The sequence below is a fragment of the Hyperolius riggenbachi genome, chromosome 8 (genome assembly GCF_040937935.1).
Source record: "Hyperolius riggenbachi isolate aHypRig1 chromosome 8, aHypRig1.pri, whole genome shotgun sequence".
NCBI classification, from domain to species: Eukaryota; Metazoa; Chordata; class Amphibia; order Anura; family Hyperoliidae; genus Hyperolius; species Hyperolius riggenbachi.
Window position 1 is genome coordinate 262500667 of NC_090653.1, and position 22988 is coordinate 262523654.

At 44.9% G+C, this 22988-nt stretch overlaps 1 protein-coding gene across 1 annotated transcript; it reads right to left on the reverse strand.

Annotated features, from left to right (window-relative positions):
* On the reverse strand, positions 1-22988 carry LOC137527482 (POU domain, class 5, transcription factor 1-like). The gene is made up of 5 exons (XM_068247997.1): positions 22425-22988; positions 12465-12576; positions 8224-8357; positions 3070-3234; positions 1-531 (listed from the first exon to the last, which is right to left on the reverse strand). Exons 1-5 carry the CDS (start codon positions 22986-22988, stop codon positions 1-3), a joined length of 1506 nt encoding a protein of 501 aa, XP_068104098.1.

Consider the following 22988-nt stretch of genomic DNA (forward strand, 5'->3'; position numbering starts at 1 on the left):
TTATTCTTGATCCCCAATGGGCCTTCCATGAGGCACAGTTTGTGGGTACACAACACCTCGATGTACAAAGGCGTTTCCATGAGGCACAGTGTGCGAGTACAAACCACCTTGATGTACAACAGGTTGCGGATACACACCACTTTGATATACAACGGCACCTCCATGGTACACAGCTTGTGAGTACACATCATCACCTTGGTGTACAAAGGAGCTTCCATGGGGTAGCGCTTGTGGGTACACATCCTCACCCTGATGAACGATGGGGCTTCCATGAGGCAGAGCTTGAGAGTACGCATCATCACCTTGATTTACAATTGGGCTGCTGCCCCTCTGAGTATGTCGATGAGGGAAGTTAGCAGGAACTGCTGCCGCTGTTGGTTGCGAGTATGCTTGAGCCGGCATCTCCTGAGGCACTGGAAAGGCCATGTGAGGATAATCAGGACTTTGAGCTTCACAAGCCCCACCACTGAATCTTCTTCGGAACTCTTTCTTGTCTTTTTGCCTCCGGTTACAAAACCATACCCTGACGACCTGTAGAAGAGAGAGCAAAGAAACCATGAAGACTGAGCGAGAAGACCTGCCACCAGTAGTTCCAAAATTCACAGTCTAACTCAGACACAGAGTAAAAAGGAAACCCACAAGACGGAGGCTTTCAATGTTTTTTAAAGCGTTTTGTACATACTCCTACATGAAAATCTCAAGACTAATCAAAGCCATTACTAAAGCCTAGCACAGCGGTATGTTAGTTTTGCGTCAGCATCCCGCTGGTCGTCTCAAAGAACATGAGTATTCGGAATGTAAAAAAAAAAACCTTGAGCGCTATGATTTTTTGTAAAGCGCTTTTCTAAGCGCTTTTGCTGAGCAATTTGTTTTTTCCACTTCCTGACGCAAGTCAGGAAGTGAACTCTTTGACCCGGAAATGAATAAATACAATGTATTTATTCATGAAAGCGCTGGGGAAATAGCTATACAAAGCGCTTTTTTCAAGCGATTTCCCTATACCTTTCATTGAGGCAAATCGCCCCAAAAATGGTACAGGCAGCGCTTTGGTGAGCGGATAGAACCGCTCATATGTGAACACTCTCATTGGGAATCATTGCACAAGCGCTTTTAGGGCTCTTTTCCACTATGAAATGCGATCGCGATTGCGATCGCGATTCCGATCGCGATCGCAATCGCGTTTCAATTTCCACCATGCGATTGCGATTGAGCTACTATACTCATTATAGTAAAGCTCAATCGCATACAAAACGCGGCAGGACGACGATCGCGTTTTGACTAAAATCGCATCGCAATCGGATCGCACTAATGGAAATTGCCGCTGCAGTTTCCATTAGTTTAATGTACCTTGCGATTTGCGATCAGAAGCAAATCGCAAATCGCAGGGTAGTGGAAAAAGGCCCTTAGGGCGATTTTGAAAATGAACGAGCCCTTACAGGTGTCATGCACTAAAAAATGTAGGGGTGAATGGAACCAAAAAAGTGATAGGCTAGTGAAAGATATTAATATAGTGATGGTCATGTCTAGGAGAACTCATGGAGAAGCATGTGATCAGTTTGGTCAGGTGATGGATTTGCAAAGCCCTGATTTGCTAGTCATGTGCTAAAGCAGGATGTGATCACAGCAAATCAGAGCTTTGTAAATCTCTTAGTTGATCTAACAAATCACATGCTTCTCCATAAGTTCTCTAGACATGACCAGCACGAAAACAAGCAAGTTATTAAAGTGTCCCTGAGATGAACGGATGAAAAACATTTCTACCTGGGGCTTCCTCCGGCCCCATTAAGGCTGCGGGTTCCCTTGCTGTCTCTCAGGGCCGCTCCAGTTGTCCGCTAGCCATCCCGGTACTTCTGCCAGTGGCGCTCCATTGTGCATGCAATCTTAACTTCCTTGGGGCTTCTACCATCCCCGCAGATTTCCTTTGCATTAAAGTCGCAAAACCCGGAAAGTGAGCCTCGGCGGGGACCGGAGGATCGTTGAGGACCGGCGCCGGCACAGGACATATGTGGGGGACTGGTAGAAGCCCTAGGTAAGTTAAACTTGTTTATGGGGGGGGGGGCTTACAGTTCTCCTAAAAGGGCTCTGTTTTTGATATAAGAGACCTGGGTTCAAATCTCGACTCTTCCTATTCAGTATGCACAGAGGCGTATCTAGAGTGGTACAGGCATGGAACGTGCCATGGGCGCCATGCCTGCCCCATGCCTGTCCATCACTCAGACCTCAGATCAGATTAATTCTGTTATATAGGGAACAGGGGGTACTTCGTTTATGTATGTAGGGCACACTTGGCTTAGTGTAAGAAAAGAGAACAGAGAGGAGATAAGAAGAGATATTTCCAAAAAAGAAACTTCAGCAATATCCCAAGCCAAGATACCGCTGAAGTTCATAGGCAAATATAATACATGTAAGTGAGAAAGGATGCTATTTTTAGAGGGAAAGAAGGCTTTGACCGGGGGGGGGGGGGGGGGGAAGGGGAGGGGGCGCTATTTCATTGGTTGCCATAGGCTCTTCATTACCTAGCAGGGCCGGGCCGAGGCAGAGGCTGGAGAGGCTCCAGCCTCAGGCGCAGTGTAGGAGGGGGCGCAGAATTCATTCAGCTGTTATTCCAATTGAGTTTGAAGCAGAAATAAATAAGAAAAGAGGATACATGACAGTGACTGCAAGCCAGATAACTAGAGATTAAGGTGTTGGGGAGGTTGGGGCCTTGGGGCACCTATTAGTCTAATAGCAATCAGTGTGTGACGGCTGGGGTGGGAGGGCGCACTTTGGTGTCTCAGCCTTGGGTGCTGAAGGACCTTGTCCCGCCTCTGTTACCTAGATATGCCCCTGGTATGCCAGCACCTATTCAGTAAGGAGTTCTTGAACGAGGCTACCTAACACCGCTACTGCCTACAGTGTGCGCTCTAGTGGCTGAGTCCGACAGGAGAACAGCGCTATACAAATGCTGGAATTACTATTATTTTTAAATAAAGGACCCCAATAGAGAAGGAATGTCTTGGGTGGGTCATTGCAGTGAAGGGGACAGAAGGCACACACTGACAAACTGAGGTCGTGAAATCTGATGCCTACCTCCACTGATAGGTGCAGTTCTTTTGAAAGCATCTTGAGCTCATTTGTGTCTGGCTTTGGTTTTACAATATAATGCTGTTCCATCAAATCTTTTGTAGTTTCCTCTATATTGGTTCTCCTCCTCCTCCTGCGAGATTGGGCCAAGGCTTGCTCCTGGTTATTCCGCTACATAGAGAGAGAGGGGAGATAGTTAGCATTTGCACAAGACATTGAGCGCAAAGGACAATTTAGGTAGCAAGAACTAATGCTGGGTACACACGTTACGTTTTTCTGGGACAATTTTCCCACCCGATCGTTTTTTCCGCTCGATTCTGCACTCGATTCTCTTATCTTCCGCTCGTTTTTCTTATATTTTTCCATTCACTTCTATGAGAAATTGAGCGCAGAATCGATCGGGAGTAATATCGGACATGAGGGTTTTGATCATTCGGATCCATCTATCGCATGGAAAATCCAGCATAAAGGTAGCCATACATCTAGCAATGATAGGCAGATTCGACCAAGGGACAAATCTCTCTCTAATCGAATCTGACTAGAGAGAGATGTCAGCTGCCCATACACCACAGACAGATTCCCCATTAGTTTTAAGCGGAAATTGATTCAGAATTGGCATTGAGCGCCGCAACCGCCACCTTGCGGGCCCCCCCCCCCCCTCCCAATTTGTAATGAGATCAGTGCCCACGGGGGGCGCATGTATGGAGCAAGGAGTGCGCCCGAGGCCGGCAGCGGACAGGTAATGTATATAGCACTGGGCACCGGGGAATCTCATTACACATAAGGGGGGGGGGGGGGGGGGACAGTACAGGGGGTTTCATCACGCTCGCCGCTCGTCCCAAAACGGCTCGGCGTTACCGCCATGCACACCATCGAGCAAGTCGGCCCTACATGATGCAGCATGACCGTCTGATTATTACGATCATTTCGACCGCAAATTGGCCGCATTGTCGATCGGTCATGTACTTGGCGGCACCGATTTTCATCCGGTTCAGATTATAATAATCGAATTGGATGGACGATCGGCCGCCAAGTCACCTGATGTATGGCTACCTTAAGCCTGGCAAAAAACATCACTATGATATACGGTGCGTACACACATCCTATTTTGATTTTTGGCTAATATAACGGGCCAATTTTACCAAGTCATGTGAGGGCCAACAGATTTGGAATACGATGAACAGATTGCATAGGTAAGCTCTTGTACTGCATGTAAGAGGTAAAATTGGCCAATGATTGGTCAGTCACAATTGGTTGTGTGTACCAGGCTTTTGGGTGAGTACACTCATCCAATCTTACCACTTCCACGAAACATGAAAGCAAAAGATCAGTACACACTTTCAATTATAATTGTCCAGTCACTGACCAGCAGATATTGAATACTGAGGTTGGGTACACACAAGAGAAAAGGCTTTGGAAAATGAAAGATCTAAGATAATCTGCAGATATTCTTTGTAAAAAAAAAAAAAAAAGTTCACAAAAGACCTCCAGAGATGGAAAAGAAAGATATTTGTCTTTCAGTCTTTCAGATCCATCTTGGTGGATTGTTGCTGATTGTTCATTAAACAAGGTGTGTATGAGATCTGCAGATATTTCTTAACTTAAAGGACACCTGAGGTGACATGTGACACGAGGAGATAGACATAACTGTGCTGTGTTACTTTTTTCCTTTCTCTGCCTGAGGCCTGGTGCACACCAAAACCCGCTAGCAGATCCGCAAAATGCTAGCAGATTTTGAAACGCTTTTTCTTCTTTTTCTGTAGCGTTTCAGCTAGCATTTTGCGGTTTTGTGAAGCGTTTTTGGTGTAGTAGATTTCATATATTGTTACAGTAAAGTTGTTACTGAACAGCTTCTGTAACAAAAATGCCTGCAAAACCGCTCTGAACTGCCGTTTTTCAGAGCGGTTTGCGTTTTTTCTATACTTAACATTGGAGGCAGAAACGCCTCCGCAATCCAAAAAAGGCCTCACCCCGGGAGTATGCGTTTCAGCAAAACGCCTCCCGCTCTGGTGCGAACCATCCCATTGAGATACATTGACCAAGCGTATCCGCAGCCACAAGCGGCTGCAAAAACGCCAAAAAACCCGCTCGGTGTGCCCCAGCCCTGAAGAAGTTAAAAATCAGGTACACAAATCACAGTTTCTATCTGGGTCCGGACCGGGTCGGACTAGGGCATAACCCTCACTGACAAGGAATTACAGGCATAAAACACTTTCCTGGTAATAAATGGCCTCTGAGAGCAGAAGAGAGATAAAAAAGGGTCAGTATTCATAGATTTTAGCTCTGGCATACTTTATTATTATTATTATTTAGTATTTATATAGTGCCGACATATTACGCAGCGCTGTACAGTATATATATATATATATATATATATATATATAAAACTTGTCACTAACTGTCCCTCAAAGGAGCTCACAATCTAATCCCTACCATTGCCGTATGTCTATATTATGTAGTGTAAGTACTGTAGTCTAGGGCCAATTTTTTTAGGGAAAGCCAATTAACTTATCCGTATGTTTTTGGAATGTGGGATGAAACCGGAGTGCCCGGAGGAAACCCACGCAGACACGGAGAGAACATACAAACTCTTTGCAGATAGTGCCCTGGCTGGGATTCGAACCAGGGACCCAGCGCTGCAAGGCGAGAGAGCTAACCACTACGCCACCGTGCTGCCCATACTTCAATGAATGTGTCATTGAGAAGAGGCAGTGAAACAGTAAAAACTTTAAAATTAGATTTAAATATAAAATAAAACTGGGATAACTATAAAAAAAAGTCATTTTTAGGTGAAGGAGGATAGATACAATTGTTTATCTCATCATTTTTTTTTCACCTCCAATGTCCTTTAACAACACTTTGGAGCATGTAATAAAAATAATATGGTGTGTCTGCTTGGAGGAGATAAGTCTATTTTTTATACTTTTAGCCCCTCTATCTGCTTGTACGTTACCTGAATCCACCCTTGGTGGGGGCCTGTTACCCCTTTTTTCTTCTGATCTACTGAGAGCGACTTCTTAATCCTGAGTGGGGACAGGTTTAATCTCCCCACCTGCCTTCACAGGTACATACTACACTATTTTGGGCTCTCGGGGTCCAATCTTTATGAAAGCATTTTGCAGGAACTGATCTTTTGCAGGAACTGATCTTTTGCATGTGTACAGCTTCTTAAAGGTGCGTACACACTTCTGAGTTTATGCCCGATTGTCGTTCAAACCGGACGTTTGAACGACTTGTCATTCAAACAAAAAGTCGTTCAGACTCCTTATACATTCAGACGACAAAACTTTTGAAAAGCTAATTTAAATGTCGTTTGTCTGGTAAATGGACTGGATAGAACAATGGACCAGATCAAAAGACTAATCAAATGACTTGCTTTTTGAATGGCTATTAGTGTCACAGTAACAGACGTCCAAACAACAAGTCGTTTGTACACATGTACGGCCCTAACTGCTGTTTGAACGACAATTAGTCCACAGATCCGCCGAGCAGATCACTCAAAATTGCTGCTATCAGTCTAACGATCGTTTGTACACACGCCAAACTGACGTTCAAACGACCGGTTTGAACGACATATCGTTCTGAAATATCAGACGTGTGTATGTACCTTTAGAAAGATCAGTCTTTCAAACCTCCCTGACAAACCTATGCTACAGATGAATTCCTCAGTTTCCAAAGATTTTTATCTGATGGGTGTACTCAGCTTAATAGAATAGACTGTGTAGGTATGGCCATCATACTACATGGAAGGGGGTAAAATTGGCCTTAGATCTTTCATTTTCCAAAGACTTCTCATGTGTGTACTTAGCTTTATCAAACATGGAAGATGTAATAGTTGCCAGTCATTGATCAATCAAAATTGGATGTGTTTACGCACCCTGAGGCTGGTTTCACACTGTACATTGGCGTCATCGCTTCGGAACGTCGCGCCCGTCGCAGCGCATCGCACCGCCAAAAACAGGCCTTTAAGGGAACACCACGTTAGTACACCTTGCTCCCTCCCGGTCTGGCATTCAGCCAAGCAGGAAGTGACGCGCGCTTGCAGTCCCTTCCTGCTTTGGGTATGCGGAACTGCAAGGAAGCGTATTGTAAAAATATACTTCCGCACATGTACACCGTGAGACTAACTTTTTACAAAAACCTGTGTCGCCATTGACTAAGATGACTTACGGGTCGACACAGATCGCCGCACGGTAACGTAGTTCTGCCCTAACGTTATTTCAGGCACTTCCGGCGCAGTGTAACGCAATGTGAGAAGTATGAACTTTCCCGTAGACTTTCATTAGGCTGCGGTAGCAGTATGGCAATTTGGCACAACGCACTGAGCCAGTGTGAAAGGGTCCTGAAAGTGCGTCTAAACTGCGAGCGATATGGATGTTTCCTTTTAAACAATACCAGTTGCTTGACTGTCCTGCTGATCTCTTTGGCTGCAGTAGTGGCTGAATCACACACCTGAAACAAGCATGCAGCTAATCCAGTCTGACTTCAGTCAGAGCCAGGGCCGGGCCGAGGCATAGGCTGGAGAGGCTCCAGCCTCAGGGCGCAGTGTAGGAGGGGGCGCACAATTCATTCAGCTGTCACTCCTAATTGTGTTTGAAGCAGAAAGAAATAAGAAAAGAGGATACATAGCAGTGACTACAAGCCAGATAACTAGATATTAAGGTGTTGGGGAGGTTGTGGGCCCTGTGGCGCTTCTTAGTCTAATAGCAATCAGTGTGTGACAGCTGGGGTGGAAGGGATGGAGGGGTGCACTTTGGTGTCTCAGCCTTGGGTGCTGGAGGACCTTGTCCCGCCTCTGGTCAGAGCACCTAATCTGCATGCTTGTTGAGGGGCTGTGGCTGAAAGTATTAGAGACACAGGATCAGCAGGAGAGTCAGGCAACTAGTATTTTAAAAGGAAAAATCCATCTCCTTCTCAGTTTAAGTTCACTTTAAACCTGGTACACACTTTCAATTATGATTGGGCAATCACTGACCAATTTTACTACCTTCCTCTCTGTTTTCCTTCTGTCCTGTGCCAGAGTTCAGGTCCACTTTAAAAATGATTGCTTCACTGGATTGTGTAGCATAGTGCCTTTTAATATTAAAAAAACAAACTTTTTTTTTCACTGTAGTCCTAATTCAAAGACAACAGGCACTGCTCACCATTCTTCATACTCACCTCGGAGACCTTGTCTACGTTGTTGTCTACATCTGTAAGCCACTGTGTAAGTATGGGCATCAGATCGCGCATGTTTTTAGAGCTCAGCTGCATGGACTCAAATCTACAGATTGTCGTTTGGGAAAAGACGTGTTCTGTTGGGAGAAACAGGAAACCTGAGCCAACCAGCACTACACTGAACTGCACCAAATCCACTTTTCAGCATGCATTTAGGGAACCAAAAATCATTTGTACAAAAAGCTTCATTTCGGAAGAAATAAATACATTTACAGCGCTTTCTATCTGCGCTTAAAGGAAAAGTCCAGGATGAATAAAAAGCAAAAATCTACTTACCTGGGGCTTCCTCCAGCCCCTGGCAGCCGTCCTGTGCCCTCGTCGCAGCTCCGTTGGCTGACGGTCCCCTCCAATGCAGATGCCGACCTTACCAGGTCGGCATCTACTGCGCTTTTCAGTGTGTGGCTCCTGGAGTCGCACTGACGTCATCTGGACTGTACTGTGCAGCCCCAGAACTACTGCGCCTGCGCAGTACAGTCCAGATAACGTCAGCGCGATTACGTGAGCTGATGCGCATGAGGCATTTTGCACTGGAGGGGACCCCGGGCCACCGGCAGGGAGCAGAGCTGCGCGAGGGCACAGGACAGCTGCCAGGGGCTGGAGGAAGCCCGAGGTAGGTCGATTTTTTGATTTTCTTATCTCCTCTTCGTTTTCTTGCATTGTCCTGCCCGCCGGTATTGAGCGCAGAATCGATCCGGCGGGTGATTGGACACGCCGGAAATTATCAATCGAGCCATCAGCGGCTCGATTACACGGATTAAACGTACAGTGTATGCCCAGCATAATGCCTAGTACACACCATACAATTTTCTGAAAGATTTTCTATAATTAGATTATTTTCTGTAAAGTACTGGTAGACACTGGTCATTATCTCTGGTGCATTGTCTTCTGGTTATCTCCTGCTGAGTAGAACAATGCCTAAAGCTGGCCATACACTGGTCCGATTTGCGCCCGTTTCGACAGCAGATTCGATCACTGGGATCGAATCTGCTGCCAATCGTTCACGCTACACGCCGAATTTCGATCCATTTCGTCCGATCCCGTCGATCGTGCCGTGTGGAAAATAACCGTCGATCACCCGCGGGTAAAGAGCGCATCGCTAGCGGCGTTCGAGTGCCCGACAACCGACGCAATAGAGCCCGCATACATTACCTGCTCCGCCGGTGTGACTCCAGTCTCCCGGTCACCGCTGCTCTGTCTGCGCTCTGGTCTCCAGGTCCGGCATGCCTCACTTCTTCTAGCCCGGCAGGAAGTTTAAACAGTAGAGCGCCCTCAACTGTTTAAACTTCCTGCCGGGCTAGAAGAAGTGAGGCATGCCGGACCTGGAGACCAGAGCGCAGACAAAGCAGCGGTGACCGGGAGACTGCAGTCGCGCCGGCGGAGCAGGTAATGTATGCGGGCGGGCGGGGGCAGCAGCAGCAGTACCACCACAACAGATTGTGAACGGTTTCAGGCTGAAATCGGTTCACAATCTGTTTGCTGTAAAGGTAGCCGTACGATCCCTCTCTGATCAGATTCGATCAGAGAGGGATCTATCTGTTGGTCGAATCTGATGGCAAATCGACCAGTGTATGGCCACCTTAATCGTTAGGCAGATAGATGGTTAGATAGATAATTTCCAACATGTTGGAAACTATCTGGCAGGTAATTGTATGGTGTGTACTAGGCACTATACTTTCAGCCATAGACCCTGAACAAGCATGCAGCAGATCAGGTGTTTGACAATTTTGACAGATATGACAAGATTAGCTGCATGCTTGTTTCTGGTGTGACTCAGCCAAATAGACCAGCAGGGCTGCCAGGCAACTGGTACGCTTAAAAGGAAAGAAATATGGCTGCCTCCATATACCTTTCACTACAGTTCTCCTTTAAAATAAAGTCTCGAACCAACCAATAACAACCTTCCAATCAGCAATCTTTCCATGACAGAGCAGGGAATTCCTATGCGCTTCATGTGATTGTGAAGTCAGGTTCAATTCACTTAAAATCGCAGAAAAGGGACATACAGCTATCAAGGTTGAGTACTTTTTCCGCTTCTGGGCAAATGTTGTAATGGCTCCTCTTCCAATGTATAGCAGCCTTGCCTTTTCCAGGTTTTGTTTCATTAGCAGTCATCCTTTACCATTTGCAACAACCCCTTCTCCATGTCCATCTACCTGCCCCCCCCCCCCCCCCTTTGGGCCTAGGCACCCAAGACCCGGGCCCTTGTGGCCTCTCCAGAAACCTGGCCCTGACAGCTATTGGAACTTCCACCCTTTGCTGTGCATTCTCAGCTTGAAGAACTCAGCGCAGAGCTGCTCTTGGCTGAAGAATCAGAGAGGAGAAGGAGAGTATTTTGCATGGGAGGGGGTTCCAGTAGTTAGTGAATTTGTTAGGTGGGGTGATGTATAACTCATGGGAAGGGTGGGTACATTATACATGGTCTGGAAGCATGCATAATGTCCCCTGTGTGATTTCTCCAACAACCCTACCCCCCCCCCCCCCCCCCCGACAATTTTCTCTGCTTCTTTAACTGTTCTCACATAACATGCTGCAGCTCAACACAATAGCACACTGGCTGGCTGTGAGTCTGTGACAAACTGTTCACCCTCAGCTACTCCATTTCTCCTCAGTCAGGACAGCAGTGCCACCTCCTCCCTTCTGCTGTGCAAGTCAAATGAGACACTGCTGCTCTCCTGCCTCCTCCCTCCTCACTCATTGTCAGACTCCTCACACAGCACAAAAGCTGCTTTTACCCAGTAAAGAACTCTTCACATCGCTCTCCTCTCGCTGCTCCTCCTACTCTGACTGCATGCTGTTAGTGTAAACACACATTACAAACATGCTGCCGCTGTAATCTCTGCGACTGATGCAAATGTTTCACCTTGCTTCATGAGAGAACCGGCCTGCACACCCATCACATCACACCTCAACAACAAAATCTAGAGTCATGTGACCCTGCAGCAGAGTGTGGCGACAGGGTTGTATGCATAGCATCGCCCCTCCTGCACACCGCTCGGCCAGTGACGTTCTCCCTGCTGGACAGGAAGCACATCACTGAGATTCCTGGCTTCCCCGTCGTATGAGCGCTGTTCCACACATGCACTCTGGGCCAAAGTCCCCCATAGACTTCCATGCATTCTGTCACAGCAGAAATCTGACAGTAACTCGCTGTTCACTTGCAGCTTGTCGGTGGCGATCCGGAAACTTCTGGTGCAATGCGGTATAAGTGTACTGGACCCCATAGACTTTTATTCCTGTTGCATTACCCTGCGTGCAGGAAGGATAACACTACGCTAAGACCGTCTCCTAGTCAGGGACGGATTTAGGCCAAGGCCACCTAGGCCATGGCCTAGGGCACCACAGGAGCAAGGGCACTAAAGCAGCAGATTAACTGGTGCAGAATTGCAGAATGCTGCAATGCAGGGAGATCAGGTGAGCGCTGACCGCGGTACTCTGCTGCTAGCCACCTGTGCAGCAGCCACCTTGCTCTCTGTGCATGTTTGCATTGTGGCCGGCGGCTATGGACTTGGGCAGAAAGAGGAAGCCTCTGCACTGGAGACGAGCTGATGGCTGCTGCAGTTGAAGGTGAGCTGGTTACCAATACTGAAATGAGAGGGAGGAGGAATTAAGGGAGTTATCTGGCTACCTATACTGTAGGGAAAAGGGGATGGGTTGGCTACCTATCCGGGGGGGGGGGGGGGGAGGTCATCAGGCTACCTATACTGGGGGGGGGGGGGGGGGGGAAGGTCATCAGGCTACCTATAGTAGAGGGAAGGGGGGAGGAGACATATGGCTACTTATACAGGAGGAAGAGGGGAGGGGTCATCTCGCTTCCTATACTGAAGGGGGCGGCTGGTGACAGTGGTCTTGGGCGGTAAAGAGTACAAATCCGGCCCTGCTCCTAGTGTAAAGGTGCGTACACACGCACTACCGCCGGCAACGACGGGTCCTCCGGACCCTCCTGCTGGGCGGACTTTCAGCCGACAGTAGCACGTGTGTGTACGCGCTGTCAACGGACTGATAAGGCTGTTTCTGAACAATCCGCTCAGCAGATCGTTCAGAAACAGCCTTATCAGTCCGCCGACAGTGCGTACACACGCACTGATGGACCCATCGTTGGTGGCCGTAGTGCGTGTGTACGCACCTTTAAAGGGGACTCGGGAATCTATTATGAAGTTTAAAGAATAGCAAAGAAGTCAACTTACTGTATAAAATTCCTAAAGAACAACCAGCGTCGTGTTGCGTCAGACCTAGTGAGACCCTCTTCTGCTTGATCTGCTTTGCAAAATCCTCCAATTCTTTTGAACTTATTTCGTTCTGAGAGGGAAACAAAAAGAAAAAAAACACACACACACGACAAAAACAGATAAGTAAGGCAGGTGTGTACAGGAGCAGGAACCAATGTTTTGCATGTTAAAGTAACCCTTTAGTGAGAGGGATATGAAGGCTGCCATATTTACATGCCAACAGTGATGAGCGAAAATGCCGATATTCTTTTTGCATTGATTTTAGCAAAAAATAATGTAAAGATCGATTTTTGAGCAAAAATGCCATTGAAAATCACTCTGTTTTTGATTTTTCGCTAATTTTTGCACTAAAATAAACGAAATTCATGCTTTTCACTAATTTTTACTGTATTTTCACTGAATTTTTATTGTAAAATTCCAGATTTTCTTGTGTTTTTGTGAATTTTCGCATTGGAAAGAAAAATTTGTTTCCTTTGACCCTATTGCAAAAATACAATGCATTTGCGATAGGAAAATTACTTTGGTGAAAATTCGCAAACAACACGGAATGTTAATAGCCAGGCTGTCCTGCTGATCCTATATCCCTAAAACTGCCCATTCACCCTTTACATTTTTGGCCCAATTAGACATCCATTTGCAAATCTTTAAATTTGATTAGACTTTTTGTAATCAATATTCTGATCAAAATGAAAGGCTAAAAGACTGATCCACAATGTTGAGGTTTAGTCAATCGTAAAACAGTTCATCATGATATCGATCGTAAGATCAATCATAAAACAAAATCGAATGGTAACTGAATAGTGTATGGCTAGCTTAAAGCGGATACGATTCCAAGAGCTAAGAAGTAACTTGTCTATATATCTTATCTAAAGTTTAGATAGTTTACATAGCAAATCTAGCTGCAAACAGCTTCAACAGTTTATGATTATTTATTCCTGTGATACAATGACAGCAGCCATGTTTTGTTTGTCACATTACACACAGGCAAGCTGATAGCATCTCCAACCCTCCAAATTCAGTCCCCTCTCCTCCTCCCTCCTCTGAAATCTATGGCTAGTAACCTCCTCTTCCTCCAGCCCAGACTGAGCTCCCATAAGCCCTTGCTACAGTGCCAAGGCACAAAAGGAGCTGTGGGTGAGGCTTGTTTAGTTTATAGGGAATTAGAGTATTAAAACAAAAAAGTATTTGGCTTGAGGAATGCCCTATAAACTATATGAAAGGAACACAATTATGCAATTAGTAAAAGTTTATCTCTAATCCACTTTAAGACTAGTTTCACACTGAGGCGTTGCACATTGCGTATAATGTACACATAATGCAGCTACAAATAATGTTTGTGGTGGCTTGTGATGTAACGCAGGCAAATAAGCAGCTGACCAATGTACACCATCATTGCCAAAAACCGTTCACAACAACATGTGCGTTTCTAGTTGCGCACTGCATAGTCAGCATTGTAACATCGCAATCCCCTGCATTGTGCGTTTCTAGTTGCGCACTGCATGGTCAGCATTGTAACATCGCAATCCCCTGCATTGCAGCACAAGTGATGAGGTGTGAGCTATTTATAGATTTTATATTGCACTGCGTTACAGACAGCGCGCAAAACAGTGTCCAATACAATGCAAGGTGGGTCAGTGTAAAAAAGCCCTGATGCTCTCAGCCACATGATTCCAACCTAGGCATATTAGCTGCATGCTTGTTTTCAGTGTCAGACACTGCTGCGCAGCCACAAGGATCGGCAAGGCAGCCAGGCAACTGGCATTCTTTAAAAGGAAATAAATTTGGCAGCCTCCACATCACTCTCAGCGTCTTTACCATAGCAGGGGGTCACTGAAAGGCTAATGATTCCGCTTTGCACGAAAATGTTATTTAAATTGTATGCGTATTGGAATTGAGTCAGTCTGATCCCTCTCCTGGTGATTTTTATCTATGCTGCACAAAATTATGAAAGGTATCAATTACAAATGATTTTTCTATTGAATGATATTGGAGCTATGTAAATAAATGAATGGGTAATAATGATAACGTGATCCAATGGCACCTTTTACAGTTCTGCTTTCAATCCTGAATGGACAATACACTTACAGCCTCACTGATTGCTTGAATAGTACTAATGTTAAACAGAACTTTCCTGGGGTCTCCCATTCTTATTTTCAGTTTTAGGACTAAATTTATAGGACTGAATTCTAAACAGCAGCCATGTCAGTGTGATATATAATCTTATTTATTCAGCTGCAAAACTAAATAAATAATAGCCTTTAAAGTTTTCTGCCCTGTCTTGTTATCGGCAGTGCTTTTTCAACCAAAAAAAATTGTTTTTGGGAGCTAGTCTACTTTAGGGGACCCACCGTAAATCCCCATAGAGAATTGGAGCTGTGCTGAAAACGGAACAAATTTTCCGCTTTCAGCTCTTTTAAACTCCCACAAGTTATACATGTATGGAAAGCTCAGAATCTGCTCTAACGAATGATGCCACTTTCGGTGAGAAGAAACTGAAAGTCACCGTGAACGAGGCGCCGAAAGGCCGCAATCGCGGCTCCGTCAGCCATCTTACATCTGTGCTGGCTCATATTGTTCTCCCTCCTCATTGGAGGGATTGTTAGCTGGGGGCGTGCCAGAGGGAAAAAAAAAAAAAACGTCAGGTAGCTAGTTCTGCGTTTGTCTTGTCCGGGGAGAAGGGAGAGCAGTTTCTGACACGCCCCCAGCTAACAATCCCTCCAATGAGAAGGGAGAAAAATGAGCAGCACAGAAGTAAGATGGCCGACAGAGCCGCGATCGCGGCCGTTCCGGCGCTTCCTACATGGCGAGTTGCACCTTTTGCTCACCGAAAGTAGCATCATCCGTTAGAGCAGATTCTAACCTTTCCAAAGATCTATAGCTTGTGGGGATTTAAAAGAGCTGAAAGCGGAAAATTTGTTCCGTTTTCAGCACAGCTCCAATTCTCTATGGGGATTTACGGTGGGTCCCCTAAAGTAGACTAGCTCCTGTTTTTGTTTCTGTTTACTTTTCAGGAGATATTAGAGATGTATTCCACTGCCCCATGTGCTTCGATAAATGTAGTGGTTTACTAATCCTTGCCATGGACGAGGAAAAAAATTAAAAAGGGACCTTTTTCTCGATTCACATTACTGGGGCCTATAGGCACAGTAGGCCTGGCCCATTAAACTCCGCCTCTCACTAGATGATATTGTTGTGCTCCAGTGTGCTGGCAAGAAGAGTAAGTGTTATGTTGAAATAAAGACAAAAGGTTAACAGTCCACTAGATCCCAAAAAATATTCCGCTTCACCAGATGCGGTAACAAAGTGAAAAATTCTTTATTCTTCAATCCAACATATTAGCACACAGATAAAAGCTCACGCGTATCTGAGCGAGAATGGCTCCTTAAAGGGGAACTGAAGAGAGAGGTATATGGAGGCTGTCATGTTTGTTTCCTTTTAATCAATACCAGTTGCCTGGCAGCCCTGCTGGTCTATTTCTCTGCAGTAGTATCTGATTAAAACCAGAAACTAGCATGCAGCTAGTCTTGTCAGATCAGACTTATAAGTCTGAACCACTGAAACACCTGATCTGCTGCATGCTTGTTCAGGGGCTATGGCTAATAGTATTAGAGGCAGAGGATCAGCAGGGCTGCCAGGCAACTGGTATTGTCTAAAAGGAAATAAACATGACAGCCTCCATATACCTCTCTCTTCAGTTCCCCATTAAGCAAGCTATGATTAACCCCCCTGGCGGTATGAAAAATTCCGCCAGGGGGCAGCGCAGCCGTTTTTTTTATTATTATTTTTTTTAAATCATGTAGCGAGCCCAGGGCTCGCTACATGATAGCCGCTGCTCAGCGGCATCCCCCCGCCCGATTCGATCGCCTTCGGCGATCTCCGATCAGGAAATCCCGTTCAAAGAACGGGATTTCCTGGAGGGCTTCCCCCGTTGCCATGGGCGAGGGCGGGATGATGTCAGCGACGTCGGGATGTCATTGGGAGTCCCGAACCACCCCTCTGCGCTGCCTGGCACTGATTGGCCAGGCAGCGCGCGCCGCATCAGATAGCGGCGATCGGGCGGGGGCCGGCGGCGATCAGAGTGCTGGCACAGCTAGCAAAGTGCTAGCTGCGTCCAGCAAAAAAAAAAATTATTAAATTATGAAAATCGGCCCAGCAGGGCCTGAGCGGCACCCTCCGGCGGCTTACCCCGTGTCCAGCACGGGGTTACCGCTAAGGAGGTTAAGGAGCCATTCTCGCTCCGATACTTGTGAGCTTTTATCTGTGTGCTAATATGTTGGATTGAAGAATAAAGAATTTTTCACTTTGTTACCGCATCTGGTGAAGCGGAATATTTTTTGGATCTGGTGGACTGTGGCATTTGATTTTCTTGCTCCCAGCTGTGGTGAGTGTGCAGCAGCCTTTTCTACCCTTTGCTCAAAAGGTTAACAGTGCCATAGAAAAGCCATTACATGTGGCTTGTATGTTCTCCTTTGTAACAACTGCAGCCAGCTAACCTCTCCAATGTAACCCCCCCCCCCCCCCCCCCCCCCCTAAAGGCAAATGTCATATTGCCTCCCATATCACAAGCAATGACATAATGATCATCATTAAAGACCCCCCCACACATATCAAGTGTGGTGGCGGTGTGGGTGTTCCAGTAATAGATGAATATATAAAAGAGAGTTCTTACCTCAATAAAACTTCAGGAATGGGATAGTTAAAAACTAGTTTATTGCACAATAAGACAACACGTTTCGTAAGACCAGATGCACACTTCCTCAGGTCAAAGTGTGCAAAAAATGACAACCAATAAATCTCAGGACGCCTCTATCATACATAACAACTGTGACCATTACCTCTCCTCCCCATATCATAGTTGCTTCTGGGGTTGTATTAGTGCTCTCTATATAAGCAGATACCCGCAGGTACCAACATCTGGTTTACAGTGTAATGTCCCCAAGACCATCTAGGGAAGCAGCCAACTAGACCATCAACTGGCACGTTTTCCAAGTAGAGGACAACTAAGGACAGGGCCGGTTCAAGTAACAATTGGGCCCTAGGGCAAAATTAGCCTGGAAGCCCCCTAACAGACACCCCCCGACCAAAAAGCGTCATTAGAGGCCCTTTGTTGCAGCCAAACTTCCCTCCTGGGCCCCTGAGCTGGCTGACCCTCCCCCTCCCCTAGCTGACCCTCCCCCAATCACCTCTCAACTTAACAGACTCTGCAGAGTCCCTGGGGAGCAACAGTTAAGATGGGGAGGGACAACTTGCGGGCCCCTAGGGCAATTGCCCATTTTTTCCTATGGTAGCTCTGGCCCTGACTAAGTAGTGGGGTAGATGAGACTTTGCCATTCTTTTAACCAGCAGATGGGGACAATGGCGTGGGTGGGATTAATCCCATTAAAAGTTTACTCCACCCATATTGCATGAAGGAGGAGACTAAACTAAGCACTCATATTCAAACTTTCCTTGATTGAGTACAGGACAAGGTCCATGGAGCTTTATCAGCAGGACATCAGACACTCTCCAGAAGTGCTGTAGGTCTTTTTATAAAGAGATTGCCTTGGTGGCTCCACCCAAGGTGCATTTAGGCTCCGCCTCTTCCTTGTATTGTGAAGGCACGTGAAAAACACAACACTGTCAGGATATTAGGAAAGTTTTCATAATTCCAGAACAGTAATTACTCCAGACCAAGCAGACGTCAGATCAGGAGACCCCTGTCCTCTGCAGCAGAGAATGTATAGGGGGAAGAGAAGTCAAGGTAGCCATACATTCATTAAGTTCTGATCAATCGATAGGACAATCGATTTTTGTTTGACAAAAAATATTATGTGGATCAAAGCCCCCACACCCTGGTATTGATATTGGATAGATTTCAGCCAAATTATTGATTGGATATGCGTTTCATCATTAAAATTTGCAATGAGATCAATGTCAAAGCACACGGTCAGAAGTGGTAAAATCGGTATACAGTCGATTGAAATTTTCCATTGTGCTCAGTTGACAGAATTTTGTTTTTCAGCCCAATTTGAATCACTTTTCATTGATCGAATAGCCAATAATGTTATTGATTCGCCCTCGATTTGATTTAAGAATTGAATTTAAAGGTCGACCAAACATAAAAATCGATAAGTGTTTGGCAAGCTTACAGCAAACCTGTAACATGTCATAAAAAAGTTACATACCTAAGTAGATGGTTCAAAGGCTTCATGATCCATCCATGAGCCCACTGTTGCTGTTCAGGGTCCCTCTGAGCATGTCTGACAAGAGGTTGTGTTGTGCCTGTGCAATAAGCTGCTTGTCCATAAGTGGCTTTGTGCTACTGCAGCCAAACTTGCACTCCTATACGGAGGGGAGTCCAGGCATCAACAAGAAGAGGATCCCTGCCAGAAGTAGTGGGGTTGTGGAGGACATAGGAATCCTCTGTCCAGAGGCTTCCCTCTACTTAAGTATATTTAACTTTTTTGGACTTGTTACAAGTTTGCTTTAAAGCCCACCTGACCCAAGACAAAGCTACCTAGATAAGCACATAGATATGTTCATGATGGATCTATGTATCTCTTGCATTGTCCATTCCTTCTGATTCCCGTAATCACGCCATGAAAAATGTGACTTTTGGCTAAAGTCAATTTTTCAGACAGGAAGAGGCGGGCTTGCTGCGATGTTCCTTCCCATTTCCTCCAGGAAGAGGCAAGGGGAGAGTACATCCCGGTAATCCTGCCCCTTCCTGTATGAAAATGTGACTTTAGCCAAAAGTCATATTTTTCAGGGAGTGATTACGGGACCAGGAGGAACATGGAGAGCAGAGACAACACACAGAGGTATGCGGATCCAGCATGAACTTCCCACTGTGCTTACTTTTGAAAGCTTTTCCTAGGGTCAGGTGTGCTTTAAAGGACCACTATCGCAAAAATCTGTAAACCCTTAATAAAATACATGTCTTAGTTTTACAGCTAAGTTAACTAACTTTAGTTGTATTAGTTGTACAAGTGTCCCAAGTAAAATGCACTATAAATAATTATTTTTTCCCTATGTTCCTGTCACTTACATCAGGCAGTAGAAATGTGACAGATTCGACAGGTTTTGGACTAGTCAATTTCCTCATGGGGGATTTTCAGAAGTTCCTTTACTTTTGAAAGTACTCCTTGGGTGGCAGTGGCATGCTTCAACTGCCAGAACACTGTGTACACAAGGACACTGGATTTCCAGCACCATTGTACAGGTCCTTTCCAGGGAATGCTTTTGAAAATAAACTCCCCCGTGAAGATATGGACTAGTCCAAAACATGTCAGATAGAATAGGTAGTAAAAAGCTGACAGATCTGACAGTAGTGATGGTCAAGTAGATGCAAATAACTTCGAGTTGATGTAAATTTTTATACAAAACTATGCAGCTTGAAAATGAACCAATCAAATCCTGCTGAGGTAAAATTTGATTGGTTCATTTTCAAGCTGCATAAATTGCATACATTTGCATGAACTCGAAGTTATTTGCATCTACTTGACCATCACCAACTGACAGCGACGTAGGAAAAAAATAACTTTATAATGCATTTTACTCTGAGAAAAATATACAACTAATACGCATGTAATTTGATTTTAACAAATTTCCATGATAGTTGTCCTCTAAGTTGGCCCATGATGGAAATTGATTTCAGTGTCCTGCATTGTTTTCATGACGAGATCCAATTCAGACAATGACACCCGTTCTGTTCTTTTTGTCTCATTTTGAGGTTTGGTTCTAAAGATTTTGTCCAAAATATTTTTTGATCAGATAAATATTAAAATAGATATTAACCACTTACCTGATAAAAGTACTTGATATTTTCGTGCTCTTACTGTGCTACCAACGTGTTACATTAATGAGACCTATATATGTATAAGTCCAACAATAACGGTTACTTCTTTGCATAAATTAAATTATTAAAAAAATTAAATTACAGAATTTGGTTGAGAGACACTCATTCAGCCAATAAATGAAAATATTTTGAAGAGGTTTTGTTTTTGTGCCCCATCTGCTGGTTTACACTGGCAACTGTTTTTGAAAATTATCCAAAAGTTGATATTTACCCAGATCAGCAAAATGGTTAATCACTGCCGATCTGGAGATAGAGTAGTAGTGATCAGTATAGTACCTTGACCCATGTGATTAGATTTCGGTAGAAGTCTATAGGGTATCAAACAAAGTGGTTCCACGCTAGCCGATTATTGCAGTACCAATCTAATCCCACCAAACCCCCGTCTGAAGTCTACTGCCTTAACTGCTCACCTGCTCAAACCGATAAGACTGTCCAGAACCAATCAGATGTTTCAGCTATGTGGAAGTCAACAGGTCAACAGCAGATTCATAGTGGCTGACCCCTATATGGCCACTTAAAGCACCTGTTGTGCTGTAGTGCAGTAACTTCATAGCAAAACACAGGCTAGGGATCAGTCATCAAGTCTGTAGACTTTGCTTTTTATAATGTTAAACTTAGCGCAAGTGACTCTACTACTCACAAAACATTACTGTAAACAAAAACAAAAACAAAAAAATCACAAAAACACACACATACAACACACAATCATAGCAGACTCTCAGGGCCCTTTTCCACTAGCGCTGAATCGCAAAAGCGCAAATCACTAGCGATTTTAAAGTCGCTAGGGCTTGCTAAACAACATATGAATCGCGGTAGGTTATTTCCACTACCGCGATTCGATTTTTACACAAACGTGATTGCGCTGGAGCGATTATTGCCACGATTTTGCAATGCCCCGCAGCGCATAGCAAAATCGCAAACTGTCGCCGGGAAAAAAAAGGATTTTGCTGAATCGCAATCGCTAGCGTTTAGCGCTAACGATTGCAAGTGGAAAAGGGCTACACAGCTGAATCGCAAATAGCTAGTGATTTTTAAATCGCTAGGGTTGTTACTTTATCATAGAAATCATGACAAGTATTTTCCACTATAGTGATTCGATTTGCAAATCGCAAATGAGTGAGTGATACTGCAATGCGAATGAAAAATTGCGATTGCAATCGCATAACAGAATTAATGAAAAACCACAATCGCTGGCGTTTGTGATTTGTGATTGCTAGTGGAAAAGTGCCCTCATTGTGGTCTATGCCTGTACAGGGCCTTTGTACTAATAAATGCTAAATGGGAGTATCAGCCTGTTGCAATCACTCGATCATCTCCAGCTTTGTACAAAGGAACAAGCCTACAGCTCTCTGCAGCCACGTGCAGGAGGATCAAAATCTAAAGTAAGACCAAGGATTTAAATATTTGCAATCATTATTACAATTCATATTAAGAGCTAAAATTGATCAAAATATTGATCCTCAACATTAGTCTTTAGTCGGTCATAAAATTGCCAGAAAAAAACATGATTGATTAGTGTATGGCCATAAATCTCCATGAGAACAATTCTCTGAAACCAGACCTACGACCAATCTAACCAGTGGAGAGTATCGCTAAATCAACTAATTTTCTTTTCACGTAATATTGTGAATGTTTATCTTATAGATCACTGGAGATAGGAACCTCCGGGATAAACTATTTGTAGTCAAATAACCACTGCTAGGGATTTTTTGTGTCTTAGGAGAGGTGGATAAAGAATGATCAATAAGGGGAAATGTTCCAAACAAATATTACAAGCGATCATCATAATACGATTTGTTTTGTTTTTGAACTTGAACTGTGATAAAAAAAGGTTCAAAAACATTTGTTTGGTAGGATTGGATTAGGTAGTAGGACAGTGGAAACTTTTTCTAGAATTGATTCCTCTGCAAGGCTGGAGTGAGCATTTTAATCAGTCACACAGGTACAATTACAAATTATGTACAAAATGGATTTCCCAAATTAGCTGTACACTATGATCTCAACATTAATACTCAACTGCTCCCCCTTGCCTGAGCCAGAAAAAAACTTCACAGAGTGGTAGATTCACAACATGGACTTACCTGCTCTTTTTCTTGTTGTCCTGCTTGCTCAGTTGAGGCTACAGCCGATGGCAACGTCACAGTCGTGTTTTTTGGCGGAGTTCCCCCTCTGGATTTTACGGAGGTGCTACTACGAGTACGATTTCTTTTTCTGGGCGCCTTTTTAACTTTTGTCACTTTTGCTGCGTTTTGGGGTCCTTGGATCCCTGCAGGTGTTGGATAGGTGCTAGAGCAGCTGGGGACTGCAGGATTCATTTCGGGATAGTTCACGGCAATACCCGAGTTCCCTGGCCAGTAGTTGGTTGGCCATGCTTGGCCAGGGACTGGTTCTGGAACCGCATTACATTCTTCAGCTTCTTGTTTAACTTTAAAGTGGTCTGGAACAGGGAATTTCATCTCCATTAGCTGAGAGGGCATATATTGGTTGCCATTAAACATCTGTATAAGTGAGTGGGTGTTAGTAAAATTTGTATTTGGCAGGGGGGAACCTGCATAAGGAATGAAGAAGGAATGGTTTTGCTCTACAGTATTTTGATTCCAGTTGAAAAATTGAGGGTTGCACTGTCCAGGCTCTGGAACGTCCAT